The sequence below is a fragment of the Diadema setosum genome, chromosome 22 (assembly GCF_964275005.1).
Source record: "Diadema setosum chromosome 22, eeDiaSeto1, whole genome shotgun sequence".
NCBI lineage: Eukaryota > Metazoa > Echinodermata > Echinoidea > Diadematoida > Diadematidae > Diadema > Diadema setosum.
The window spans coordinates 4,667,113-4,681,618 of NC_092706.1; the positions used below are offsets into that span (position 1 = coordinate 4,667,113).

The 14,506-nt window shown below is 39.1% G+C and overlaps 1 protein-coding gene across 1 annotated transcript in view; it reads left to right on the plus strand.

The window, feature by feature from the left end:
- Window positions 1-13,945, plus strand: part of LOC140245567 (protein Wnt-6-like) — a 27,917-nt gene extending 13,972 nt beyond the window's left edge. Inside the window, exons 3-4 of the mRNA XM_072325131.1 lie at window positions 7,135-7,418; window positions 13,487-13,945. Of these exons, the coding sequence (XP_072181232.1) occupies window positions 7,135-7,418; window positions 13,487-13,945 (743 nt within the window). The remainder of the gene's footprint in view (window positions 1-7,134; window positions 7,419-13,486) is intronic.
- Window positions 13,946-14,506: the final 561 nt, after the last annotated feature.

Consider the following 14,506-nt stretch of genomic DNA (forward strand, 5'->3'; position numbering starts at 1 on the left):
TTAGGTATTTCATCATCTCCTGCGCTTTTTCTTATTTCCTTTTCAGTTGTGTCATGTTCGTCGCTGAGATAAGTTTCCTTTCTCATTATGCGAACTTTGACATCTTGTTTGAAGTGGTGAATACTATTCGTGTCATTTTTCTTAAACGGGAAGGAATTATCAAGTCTAATGCGAGGTGCGTAATTGGACAATCCCTCCTTACACGGTTGAAGATAAGAAAAAGAGTTCATCGTGAGTTTGACAAAGAAGGTAGCCTAATTATTTGACTCAAGAAGCAAGAAATGGGATAAGATTTACGCGTGGATCTCTCCCCGTTTTCAATTCTGTCTCTCGGCATCTTATATATACCGCATCTTTCTTTTTCCTTCACTTTCTTTGTATTTTTTTTTCAATCCGAGGTGACTGAGCTCTTTGTGCCGGGCAGGAAGGAGATATATTCCAATAATTGCTCTTTTGACTGTTCCATCTCAAGGCGACTCGGAAACACTTAGAGCATCAAAAGAAGGATTACGAATACTTAAGACTCATTTTGCAAACCCTTGTAGATGAAGACTACCGCGTCAACTCTTCAGAAGGCAAGTGCCAAATTCAGATAAAGATGAGTCCGGAAACCGAAGATATTATTCCAAAAGAGGGGCACAGCCCTTAGGGCCTGTCTTAACTCGACCACTAAACCATTGACAACTTTGTATGTAATTATATGTCAATGGCTTCCCTGATTTTTGCTCCTGTGACAATATATTGCTCCCATGAAACATCTGCACGCTATTAAGGCAAACATGAATTCTACCCACAAACATAACCCGAACCCTAATCATAATCGTCACATATTGAGAGGTAAACCTGAAACCCTATCACAACCCTAACTCTAACCCTGAGTCCCTGGAGAAAATAAGACCGGAGCAATTGTTGCATATGAGCAAATGTCGAGTCACCATGTCAATGACGACATTTATTTACTTATTTATTTTAGGGTGGGGATTAGTCTGTGAGCAACAGGCGGAGTCATCTAAACAAAACAATCCATGAACATCTTGTCAGATTATCATATTGTTCTGTTGTGAATCAAACGCAGATTTTGATTGCATTTTGGCAAGAACAGAAACCGCTGATTACACTTACGAGTGACAAGCGTTGATATAGTGTATTATGCTGTAAATCGCGTGATTTCCTTCAGAATAGGAGGATATGTGTCTCCTGAACAGCTACACCCATGTTGTTCGTGACAAAGAGCATGATGTTGCTTATGGAGGTGTTAATAATGTTGTCGTTTGAAGCCGCATCGTCTAATACTCCCTCAAAGAAGAAGAAGTAGAAGAAGAAGAAGAAGAAGAAGAAGAAGAAGAAGAAGAAAAGAAGAAGAAGAAGGTTTTCACAACTCTTAAGTCCCCGTTACACCGTTACATACGGTCTTGACCATGGAACGGACCCCGTTTTCGACACAACGGAATTGTACAGTTTCAAATACGCTCCGTGCTGTGACGGCCGGGGTCTTTAACTCACTATCTTCTTACGACAGCTTTTATTCGGTTGTATTTCGTTTGTTTGGTTGTTTGTTTGTCTATCTGTTTATCAGTCTGTCTAGAGCAGGAAGCTACATCCGTTCAAATAATTCTGTTAAATAATCTTGTTAAGCTAGAGCGCACGGTGATATCATCCGCATTCACGCCACAGCTACTCTTAGAATTGTCGGTCTAGCACTTTCGCTCTCACCCGTCTGCCATCTCCGCCTGGGCAATATGAAAAAAAAAACAAAAAACCTCGATTAAGTTCTTGCTTTTGAGAGTGTCTTCTCTCAAATTTAACATTTGCTAAGACTTACTCTTGTCCTAGCTTTCTCTTTATTTTTATGATTGCACGTAGCGTTGCATCTAGCAAGTCACTGCAAGTTGGCACAGATTTTAGGAGCTAACGCAAGGCCATATGACGTATTGGGAAGTTGTAAGTGCTCGGTCTGCCATTGTCAAACGGCATGGGAAAAAGAAAGCTCGCGAAATCGGACAAGAACACTTCAATTAAGTGGGAGTCGAATGATCTGCAGATTGGCTTACACGGCTGAATAGGGATTAGGACTCATGAATTGAGCTTCATGGAAGTAAATAGCAAGGGCAGGAAGAAAAAAGTAAACGGCGACAAAAATTGCGCCGTAAATAGAGGCGATTCGAACAAATTGGATAATGGGGTTGTCTAGTTTGTCCACAGTAAGCGAGTTACCTGTAGCTTCTCTGACGGACGTAATGGGAAATGACATGACCTCAAGGTAAAATCGTTGGTCTTTTTGCCGCTAAGCGGGCAAGAAAAAAAAAGTTATCAAAGAAAGTGAAGTCGCAAGACATACCGGGGGCAGTTAGGTAATGATGTATGCATCATCATCTGGGAGGATAACTGCCCACATAAAGGACTCCAGCTCAAAATACCACCATACGGAAGTTTATACTGAATGGCACAAGCGACAACAAAAAGATGTCTCGAGTGTTGTTACCAGTCTCTGTATATATGGTCATCGTCAATGCATGCGAAAGATCGCATGAATCATTTGTATGGGCAAAAAAAAAAATCAGCAACTTTTACTTGGAAAAAGGCGTTTTATGACGTGATATAGGTCAGCCATTCGGCTCCTGAAGACGCCCATAAAACAGTGAATCATGTGAACCATAGAAGTAACAAAAATAGAAATGGAAACCGCCAAAGCTGCTGAAAACCACGTTGATCAGTCGTTGATCAAAATAATGTAGCATGGGTAGTATCATCCGTGTCTATAGGTGTGTTGTATAGCCTGCACTAACTTGATTACTCGATATTACTTACAATGATATCTTTCTCTTTCTGATTCAGGTAATACTTAAAATATTTCTTTCAGAAAGAAAACATTTTAGGAGAGATTTTATTTCACAAAGGACACCTATATTCCATGGCAAGAAGTAGTCTGAATTGATTCGTCATGGTATCTATGTTGACAAGAGTAACTTTTACTGGGATGATAAGACTCTCAAATTAGATTTTCCCATCAATTTTCGCACTTTTGTCATTCAATTTCAAAGATTTATTATTCAATTTCGTCCCGAGAAGCAGGTGGAACGCAAATCCTAACTTCAATTTCGTCAATTGTCATTGTAATTGGTTTTTCGTCAAACATTTTCGAAGACATAGCATTCAGAATCGTCAACTGTCATTCAAATTCGTCCCTCCCGCTGACGGATCGCAGAATGTGAAGATCAAATTCGTCTTTGTTCACATAATTTCATGAATTTTTCATTCAAATTAGTCAGATATTGTCGATTCTTTATTTTGATGGTTAACCAACTTTAAGCCGACATATTTTTACTTTCTCTCGTAAACTGTATCGTTACACATTATTCCCTAACCATTTGCTTTAACAATACACACGAAAAACAAGACTGCCAACGAAAATGATTGAAGGATAAACGACAGTCAAAAGTCATAACCCAGGACAGTATGTCAGTGTCACATTTTGAACTTTAACTCGTAATGTTCAGGTTTTCGCATCATAATGCATGAAGCAAAGTTTAGATTTTGTACCCTGGAAAGCAGCAAACATAATTATGTTATCCATTCTTTGACATTAAACAGGCGACAATTCTACACTTAAATTTTGTCTTTAATCATGTTTGCCTAGAAATCGTTTGTCAGCGTTTTCGTTTGCGAGACGGTATACTTCTGTTTGTATCAGTGTGTACTCGGATTGCTTGTGTGTGTGTCTGTATCTGTGGTTCTGTGTGTGTGGGGGGGGGGGGAGGGGGGCACTTGTGTGTATATTAACTCCTGAATGTAAAATGTGAACGGTTACAGAAAGAAAAAAAAAACCAATACATGAATGACCGGAAAATCACACCGGGTAGAGATATGAGACGAATATGAATGAAAATTTAACGAAAATGATTGACAAAAGACGAAATCGATCCTGCTGTTTTGAGTGCTGCGAGTGAGACTGACGAATTTGAACTGTAAATGACGAAAATTTATGCCAAATGACTAAATTGAATGGACTTTATTTGAAAATGAACGACGAAAGACGAATTTGAAAGTAAGATTAGCCTACTCCCGACATTCCGCGACGAAATTGAAGTAAAAATTTGTGAAATTGAATGAAAAAAGTTTGAAAGTGAATGGGAAAACCTATAATAGTGTTCAGTGCGTAAAATACGTTTACTTTAATTTGACGCCAATGCTCCTTTTCCCATTAACGAAAAAGATAATGATGATGATGATGATGATAATAATAATAATAATGATAATAACAATGATAATAATAATAATAATAATAATAATAATAATAATAATAATAATAATAATAATGATAATAACATATAATATAATAACAATAATGAAATAATAATAGCAATTAGGATGATAACAAAAATAACAACATCAATTAAAGTAGGGATGTGGAAAGAGATTCTTCCCATCTCCCTGATAAAAGTAGCGACACTACTTTTTAAAATAGTAATGTTGACAGTATACTTATAATAATAACATTCTCGTGAGATTTTACAAGAATGTCTATTCGTAATTTGAACAACAAAAACAGCTGTTGACGTTGCGTTTAGAGTGGAATAGTCTGACGGCATTTGTCGTCTCAGTTTCATCACCTGTGCCAAGATGATGTTGTGACCCACGAGAAGTCGTGGATCTGATAATTCTCTTGGAGGATCTTTTTCTTTCATTCTCGTCTTTCAAGAAGAGAGGCGTGATGGTAATTTCTTGCTCTCGTGTTAGAAGTAGGGTTTCATTTGTAACCCTTCTAATGATATGATCTGTCTACTACATCAATATTATCCCCAGCCAAGTGTATTCAGTTTAAAAAAAAAAGACCTTTGCCCTCCAAGTAACTTTCTTCGCTGCTATTTTCGATTCTCGCGTCCGCCGCAGCTGAATGAAACGGTTGTACAGATTTGACAGAAATAGACCAACGTTTCGTTTCCCACATTACTTCGCGTCGACACCCTTGTATCTGTTCGCACAACGGCCACCAATTACGCGGGCTGGTATTGCCATTGCCCGTCAAAACGCATTTACACATTACCCCCAACGTCTCAATCACGCTCGGCTGTGACAGGCAGACCTGCAAAATAGTGCAGTGTCCCGGCCCCGCAATTTTCTTTTCCCACCCACTCTTGTAGCCACCTCTTTCCGAGTGTGTACTCCACGGAGGATGCCTGAGATAATATTCTAGTCCCTTCTCTGCTCTGCATTTTTTTTTTTTTTTTTTGGGGGGGGGGGGGGTCATGCCTTCACGTTAAAAAGAGTAAGAAAAACACATACGCAAGAAGAAGATTGTTATATTGTCCGAAAAGTTTGTGATCTACATTTTCTATCACCATTTGTTTTCCGAATTAAACTCACATTTAACATATCATGATGGCAACAATGACAGCCGTCATGTGACGCCTTAAAATTCAATACACGTGCACACATATAGATATATGAGCAGCTTCTTTTTTTTTTGTAAGAGATAGATGTAGGTAATGAATTAATTAATTAATTAATTAATGACTAGTCTAGATAGATAAAAAAAAATAGAGGAAAGAGGACAAATTCACGAACTAAAAATGGTAATTAGCGCATTGGTATTATATTTAGACTAAGCTACATGTTACCTACTGATGTATTACGGATGTTATACTCCACTCTTGTTTTGCCCTATTTGTCTTATTGCAACATGGTGTGGGGAAGTACTTTTCAGTCTAGTGTAAAGAAATTGACTTCAAAGCAAAATAAAACAGTAAGAGTCATACATGGAGCGAACCCGAAATCTAAAGCAGGCCCGTTATACTAAAAACTAAAATTGCTTACTTCGAAAAATATCACCACCTATCAGCAATGTATTTTTGTATATCAGTGTGTCAACAAACTTATGCCTGACCATTTTGTTCAATTGTTTGATATCAATCAGAATGTGCATAATTACAATACACGCTCCTCGTCATTAATGCGTTTGCCCAGACCCAGAACCGTGTCTTACCAACATAATATTCGTTTTATAGGCCCCAAGAAATGGAACAATTTATCTAAAGACATAAGAAATGCACCATCTCAAAATTGTTTTAAGATAAGACTCAAGAAAAGTTGTATCCATATAAGGTAGTTTATAGTGAGGGCTGCTAAATTTCTCTCGATTCACTAAAATGCATATATACATGTACATGTATGTGCAATGTTGCCTTGGTTTGTTTTAGTATTATATATTTTGGGGTTCTCTTTACCTCTCCTTAATGTTATTTTTTTCTCTTTTCTTTTCTTTCTCTTTTTCCTTCTTCCTATCTGTTTTCCTCCTGCATCCTTAGCTTTAGTCTCTTGTGTATCTGTACTTCGTCTTGTAAATGTATATTAATGTCTTTTTAGCTATGTTTCAATCAGATTCCGTTTTCAAATGTTAAAGGTGCACTCACTTCAAGCTGTGCTTAGTGAGTTGTCACCTCCAGTTTATCATTACTGAATTGTTACTGTTTCTACATGAATTGATCTGGAAATAAATGTTCTATTGAATTGAATTGAATTGAATTGAATTGAATGTACGCATGTATGTTTGTATGAAAAGTTTGTAGGCCCATATGTAAGGAGAATAGGTAATGTTTGGATTTTGTCCATTTTGTTGCCGGACCTTCGTTTCATTTCGTTTTATTTTCATTTTCAACACATGCGATTACAACATTAATTACACATATACTTATGATACAACAATGCAATGAAAAACAAACTATGAACCATAATACAATTTCATAATTTCAAGACAAGTATAGAAAAAAATGGTTGCTGAAAAGCAATCTTTGTTCTTGTGTTTTGTGTTTTTGTGTCTTGTGTTTTACCCGAAACAGGCTATTCGCTTCCGTCATTTAAACCAAAACGTATTGGACTGACTGACCTAAGCATTAAGTTGTGCATCAGTCCGTCTGTGTATTGTGATATTGATTTTTACTTTCACAGTGAAAGCGAACTTCTTGTACCCTTTGCTAACAATCCCTGAAAAATTTGCGTGATCTTTCCTTTTTCATGCGTGAATAAAAGAGTTTGCATAGTGAAATTATCATAGCCCTCAATGAATTAGCTACCTTTCGCCTTTCTAATTCCTTTTTTCTATGTATTTGTGTCGTACTCGGTCTTTCACGACAACAGATACGAGTCAGACTGCCTTCGTCAACGCCATAACTACGGCGGGCGTAACGTTCGCCATTACGCAAGCCTGCAGCATGGGAAACCTCCTCCAGTGCGGCTGCGCGACGCTGCCCATTGGGAGGCCGGAGGGCGAGGTCGGCGGGGAGGACTGGGAGTGGGGAGGCTGCGGAGACGACGTCGACTTCGGGTACAGGAAGTCCAAGGAGTTCGTTGACGCCCACATGAGGAGAAGGAGCGATATCAAGACGTTGGTGACGCTGCACAACAACGAGGTCGGCAGAATGGTGAGTCCCGGATGTTGATTAACAATCGGTGAACATGACTTCATCACGTAAATTGTCACGTGACCAGCACGTAGCAATATTCGGACCTCGTTGGAACTTAAATCAACGCTGACGACGCCAGCTTCACAACTTTAAAGAGAAATGTCAAACCATCAGCAAAGTTCACTTTGACTGATCGAGAAAAATCATTTGCATTTAGACAAAAAAAAGGTATATACCTTAGAAACGAAATTCTGTTGTTACTCGTGACCACTTGTACGTTTTCTTTGAAATTGTTATAAATTTGTTCTGTAAATGTATTGTATATATTTTTTCTGTATATTCAATGGAAATGGAAATAAAATTGAATTGAATTGAATTGAATTGAAAAAAAAAAGAAGATGACAGCCATTTCCTCTTGCTGTTGTTTTATTAATCTTCAAAGGGCTACATAATAGCTTAGTACCCTGCTCTTAACGTGGAATGAGTGAAGTGGGATGTTTCACGTGAGTGGGTTGTGACTCTCTCACCCACGGGACCTCCATATTTTTTTAGTCCTATAGGGACACACTGTGCCATACGCTTGAACGAATGAATAAATGTCCTATGATACAACAGGGTGTTTTGCCTCTATCAGAGGGGATGGTGATTGCACAAAACATTGCTCAGCTAGACTCGGGAATCGAGCCCAGGTCATATACCTTGGGAAGCAGATGCTACTGAGCCACCGGCCTTTCATTGTGGTAGTTTTTTTTTTTTTTTTTCTTTTTGACGAAGGGGTGGAGAGATATTGTTCGCGATCGCAGTTGGGAGGAGAAGAAGTGATTTAAGAAATAATTGCGTCTCTTTCTCTTTACTCTCACAATTACTCGAAACATTTTCAGAGCTTCTCACAAAAGACAACAACAACAGCCAACAGATTAAAAAATAAAGATAACTTGAGTACGTTAAACCAATAGAGCCGACAATATTAATGGTGAGATTTCCAATTGCCTCACTCATTGTCACAAATCAGATATGAATCGAGGATAGAGACCCAGTTGCCGATAAGATGGCGATAATGACAGTGACGATGAAATGACGGCACTGATGATCATGCCGATGAAGATAATAACAATGGTGATGGTAACTGTTACAATAATGATGACGGTGGTGATTATGATGATTATGATGATGATGATGATGATGATGATGATGATGGTGATGATGGTGATGATGATGATGAGGACGATGAGGACGATGGTGACGAAGATTATAGTGACAGTGTTTATGATGAAAATAGTGATGAAAACCTTGGTTGCAACTATGAAAATGATGACAATGACGTTGATAATAATGACAACGGATATGTCAGTAATGATGATAATGATCATGACGATGGTGATGATGCCGATGGTGGTGCCCTGGAAGCGGTGATAATAGCGAGCTTTAGATATGCGACGCGAACACTAAGATGACGCAGCCTCCCGGGTGGACAACGGAAACAGCTGTCTCGCGCATGTGCAGAACACTATTTTTTGCCTAATTAGCGTCGCAGATCTAAAGCTCGCTGAATGGCGATGAAGGTACGACTTCAGTGAATGGCATATATTAATTATGCACATATAGGTCACATAAGAGCAGGCGAATAGGAGCGCATCGATGAAGATACGACCAAATGAGAACAAAAATATCTAACGTCAAACGCAAACACATACAGAACTATATTTGAAAGATTATGATGATGGTGGTGTTATGTGCCACAGGATCGGCACAAAATGTACGCCTTCAAGATATTCCACACCACTTAAGCTCGTATTTTATTTTCATTTAAAGAATAAATAGGTTGTAATGATAACGTTCAAAGAGGTGTTAAACTCATGTCACACCAGTGGAATCTTGGTACGACAGGATAATTTTCTTTAACACGTTTAACCTCTGATTTATGGTTCCAGGCTTATTAAGAGGAAAGGAAAGAAAAGAAACATGCCCCTTTGACGTGATCTCAGCAGTCCTGCTCTAGCTTGCAGGATATTGTGGTGTCTTCAAGCAGACATGGATGGAATACTTACAACTCAGTTTGACTTTGTTATGAAACTAAAATCACATTTACCAAACAGAAGTAGATCGATGTTTGTTTGTTGTTGTTGTTGTTTTTTTTTTTGTTCTCTCTTTCTCTCGTAAAGCACATGAACGATGTCTTCGCCATTCGTGATTATAACCGAAATTCTTGTGAATCTTCTCTTCCTCATCGCTGAATGAGATATATATCGGAAGTTTGAGAGGAAATGAGGACATAGTATTCTGGCACTTTAATGGCAACTTGTGACGGATAGTAGCTTAATCCACACTGAACATCGACTGTTTCATGTCATACTCGACAGCCAAACCGCGCGTGTTGTCGGGGAACCTGGGAGACCGTTCACGCTTCCTGGCCAAAGAACAAAATAGACTGAAGATTTAAATTTATGAATCGCCCCTTAATTTATGACATACACCGAGTAGCTAGACGGCAACAAATCATCGTAGACTAAACGTTTTAAATCACAGTCGAACGGAGAGCTACGCATTCATTTCAATTTACGACTCCCAATCTAGGTTTCTGAAAGTAGATCAAAACCAGCCCATCTCCATCTCCCTCCCACCCCCACCCCCCCCCCCCCCATAAGAGGAAATTAAGTTTGAATACCCCAAAACATGGGCTAACTTCCTTTCCTTTTACGCATACGTTTCATCAAGTTTATAATCATAAAATACTGTATAATTTCCCCAAAACTATCGCGTCTATTCCATCCCATCAATTTGGCAAACAGTAGTTATCGCTAGGCTGATAGAACGAAAAAAAAAAAACTGGTGCAGAGCAGAATGATTCATTGCCGCCGATCTTGCGGGGGTTGACATGTTTGTTTCTAGTCAACGACGCCAAGAAATCTAAACACACTTATTACAAAGAGTGATCGGTCAATATCGATGTCACCTTCCTCACATACCTTCTCCATTCAGGATTCAAGACAGCAGTGTGAGGTAGAAAAAGGGGTGAGGGTAAAGAGCAGGAAAGGAAGAAAGTGACAGATTGGAATGATCGGTATGGTCTATGACGCGGAAATGGTTGAGCAGTGAAGATGGAGCCGAAAGGAGGAAGACGATGACTAATATGATGATAATGCCGATGATAATGATGATAATAATGATGATGATTATGATGATAATAATGACGATGATGATGACAATGATGATGATGATGATAGTAATGACGATAATAATGATGATAACGATGACGATGATGATGATGGTAATGACGATAATGATAAAGACGATGATGATGATGGTGATGATAACGATGATGATAATGATGATGATAATGATGACGACGATGATGATGATGGTAATGATGATGATGATGATGGTAATGATGATGATAATGATAATAACAATGATGATAATGACACTGATGAGGAGGAGGAGGTTGATAACGATGAAAGAGAACAAGAAGAAACAGAAAAATAAGCAGTAGTAGTAGAAGCAGTAGCATCTGTAGCAACTCGAAGGTTAGCAACACACAATATAGTGATAGTATAAGTAGTAGAAGTAGTAGTAGTTGCTGTTGCAGTAGAAGATTGCATTTTCACTTTACCTAAATCAGATAGTAAGATACATGTTAACAGCTGTAAGGGCATGAGAAGCAACATGTCATTAGTAATGGTGTATAAGAGAGAACTGGAGGGCTAGGGAGAGAGATAATGATGTGTTGATGCAAATGAGTTTAGAACCATGCAGACATTTACACAAATAGAAGTAAGCGCATCTCAGCTATTTGGGAATGGAATACATTATATTAAACCCATAGCTCAAGGAAAACATGGTGTGTCAACAAATATGCTCTTTGGACATTGGACCCATATTAGAGGTAACGAGTTTATTTCAAGCAGTGGAAACTTTCGGCGGTTGGGCATTGAATAAGATGAAGACTTCAGACCAGCCCGCACTGATGTAGGAAAAAAAAAACGCTTAACGCCCTCTTTTGTTAACTGACAGTACAATTATGTTTCGCGGTTTGGGGTCGTAAGCAACAACTTTGAATGACTCGGAAAAGGGCGAGATGAATATTTAAAATCAAGACGTCACTAATCTGCTGAAAACGCCATCTCTTGTCAAATTTAAATCACAGAGATTTTCAACTCGAAAAAACGTTATAAAAAATGCTAACAACAAATGTCACATAATCTGTGATCAACCCAAATTAGCAATTAAGAATCTGTCTAGTTGAACTGAACGGTTTTTCCCCAAGGGATTTTGGAATAAAGGTCATCAAATGGCTATAAAAAAAAAAAAAAAAACGAAGAAATAAACGTGTTGACAGAATACGACTATACAGGTTTCGTATTCTAATTTTTACAGAGGGATTCTTTCACTTAATGGTTAATCAAACGTGAACGAATAAAATTCAGGTTGAACCATTCCCGTTGTTTTTATATCATGGTTTGCAGTTGTGAGCAGTTTGCTTTTCATCATGACTTTTTAAATTCATCTAACAAAACTGTCCAGCCTATGATGTAAACATTCAGAAAAATAGAGAGAAATCTTTAAAACCGCTGGGTTAAAGAGACTACTGAAGCTTAGAAACAAAGAGGATCATTTCCTTCCTGAGAGTTAATGTGTTGGTGTTCCTAACAGTACGCATGGAAGTCCATCTACATTGTGGGTCGTGACTTCTGAAACTATTATAAAACTTGAAGAGGGTAATCGTCATTCTTAGAGCCCATGTTTTGGAGTCGATAACAATATGTGCGAAGAGCAATCTTCAGTGTTGATCCTAACTACTCAACCTGTTACAGAATTGGAAAAGTGCGATCTTCATGCTGAAAGAATACGTAGTTGCGCAGGTTGGAAGAAAACCAAACATCGTTCCTTTTCTTTAAATCCTGTCTCTCTCGATCCCACTGAAATGACAATAAATAGTACATTCTGCGTCACGATACTGCTTCTCTGCTCTCAAAAAGTTTGAACGGACAGGATTTTTTGCAAACTTAAGCAGAAGGTAAAATGCGAGCGAGAAAGAGAGGAAAGTAGAAAAGGGATAATTATTTTATTCTTCTTCAAAACTTGGCACAACCATTGATTTCTATTACATAGATATCAGTGGGCACAACTCTTCGCTCCATGCCATTACAACATACCAAGTCTCCTCGAGGGAGCTCATATCGTCTCCACGAGGGAGCTCATATTGTCTCCACAAAGGAGCTCATAAAGTCTCCACGAGGGAGCTCATTATTGTCTCCATAAAGGAGCTCATTACGTCTCCACGAGGGAGCTCATATGATATTGATGAATACCTCATATTATTCTTCAGACAAACTCAAATAACTACACAATACACGCGCGCGTGTACCGCACACTAACTCATCCACGTGCACACACTCAACCACATACACACACCTTCAACCACGCACAGACACATCCATATCATGGTTCAACCCAAAATAATGTACAGTATTTAAATAGAGCACACACACAATGATATGTTTTTTACAAAATAGAAAAATAATTATTTTTTTTTAACTTTTTTTTTTTTTTAATTGAATACTTTTTTTTTTTTTTAATTGAATACTTGTTTATATCTCTTAAAGATCTATAATGTTTGTTTTATGTTATAAGTGCTGTCTGGGGCAAATTATTTGTATAGGGCCCCATTTCTCTCTCTCTCTCTTCTTTCGATCTTTAAAATAACAACAACAACATTACAACATTGCATTTTGTATCTCCTGACAAATAACCAACTGCAGAGGGCGACATTCCAAATGATCATGCTGTTCATGTATTTGGATTACGAGTACTGCTTATTATTACAAATGAGAAGGGGGGGGGGATACGGAGAAGGGATGGGGAGGAGTGATGTATCATATTAAACAACTGTCTAACCATTAACTCTTTCTGTGCCGGGGAATTTGAACAATGTGTACAGAAATATATTAAGGGATTTCTGTGGCAATCAAAGCATTGTAGATAGGAACGCAGCCAAGAAACTTCAATGATGATTTTAGATAGTTTGTATGAACCATCCATTTCAAATTCGTGTCTTCCATCTCTCTTCCTCCTTTGTTTGTTTACAGGCGGTCAAGGCTCATATGAGGCGAGAATGCAAGTGTCACGGTCTCTCTGGCTCCTGTACGCTCCAAACGTGCTGGAAGAAGATGCCGACGTTCAGCAACGTCGGTCTGCGACTCAAGCAGGCGTTCGACAACGCCGTCAAGGTCACGGGAGGGAACAGCGGCGAGAGTCTCATCCCCGAGCCTCTGCCGGAGAACTTGGTCTACTCCAGCGAGTCGCACGACTTCTGCAACCCGGACCGCCGCTTCGGCTCGCTGGGCACCGAGGGGCGGCGGTGCAACAGCTCCTCGCACGACGTCGGCAGCTGCGACATCATGTGCTGCGGTCGCGGATACCGCGAGGTGGTCGTCGAGAGGCGGGAAAACTGCGCGTGTCGGTTCCACTGGTGCTGCGTGGTGAACTGCGACGTCTGCCGAGTTGTGCAGACGATACAGACTTGCAATGGATATCACATTGCGTGACAGGAGGATGACTCGTTTGCCGCCAAAACAGTGCCATAGAGACAACAAGCTATAGCGTCGATCATGGACGATGTGTTACCATGGCAACAGATTAATCTACTATTAACATCAGCAGCAGCAGCGTCACCATCATCATCATCATCATCGTCATTATCATCATCATTACCATCATCATTATCATCTTTAATGCTTCAGCGGCGAATGGTCGTAGCTGAGGTTTATGAACTTCTCGTGTCGCTTCTTGTATTGACGTCTGCCAAACATTATGAGAGCTCACCTGCAACCAAGTGATGACGTGAAACAAAACAAAAGTGCCCGGATGATCGCGACCTTAATATCTTAAAGTCGATCATTCTGTGACACTACCAGATGTTGAATCATGTTTAAGAAGGAGGGGAAAGACATCCCTCAGCCTGTCTTGTATCAATCAAACTTGGTGTGTTTGCGAAAAAGAACAAACAAACACGGACATCGCGTCTTCCACCTCTTAAATAAATTGCGATGCATACAATTTCATATTTTATCGCTCCATGTAGAGTACAATAATATTCGATCTCTTAC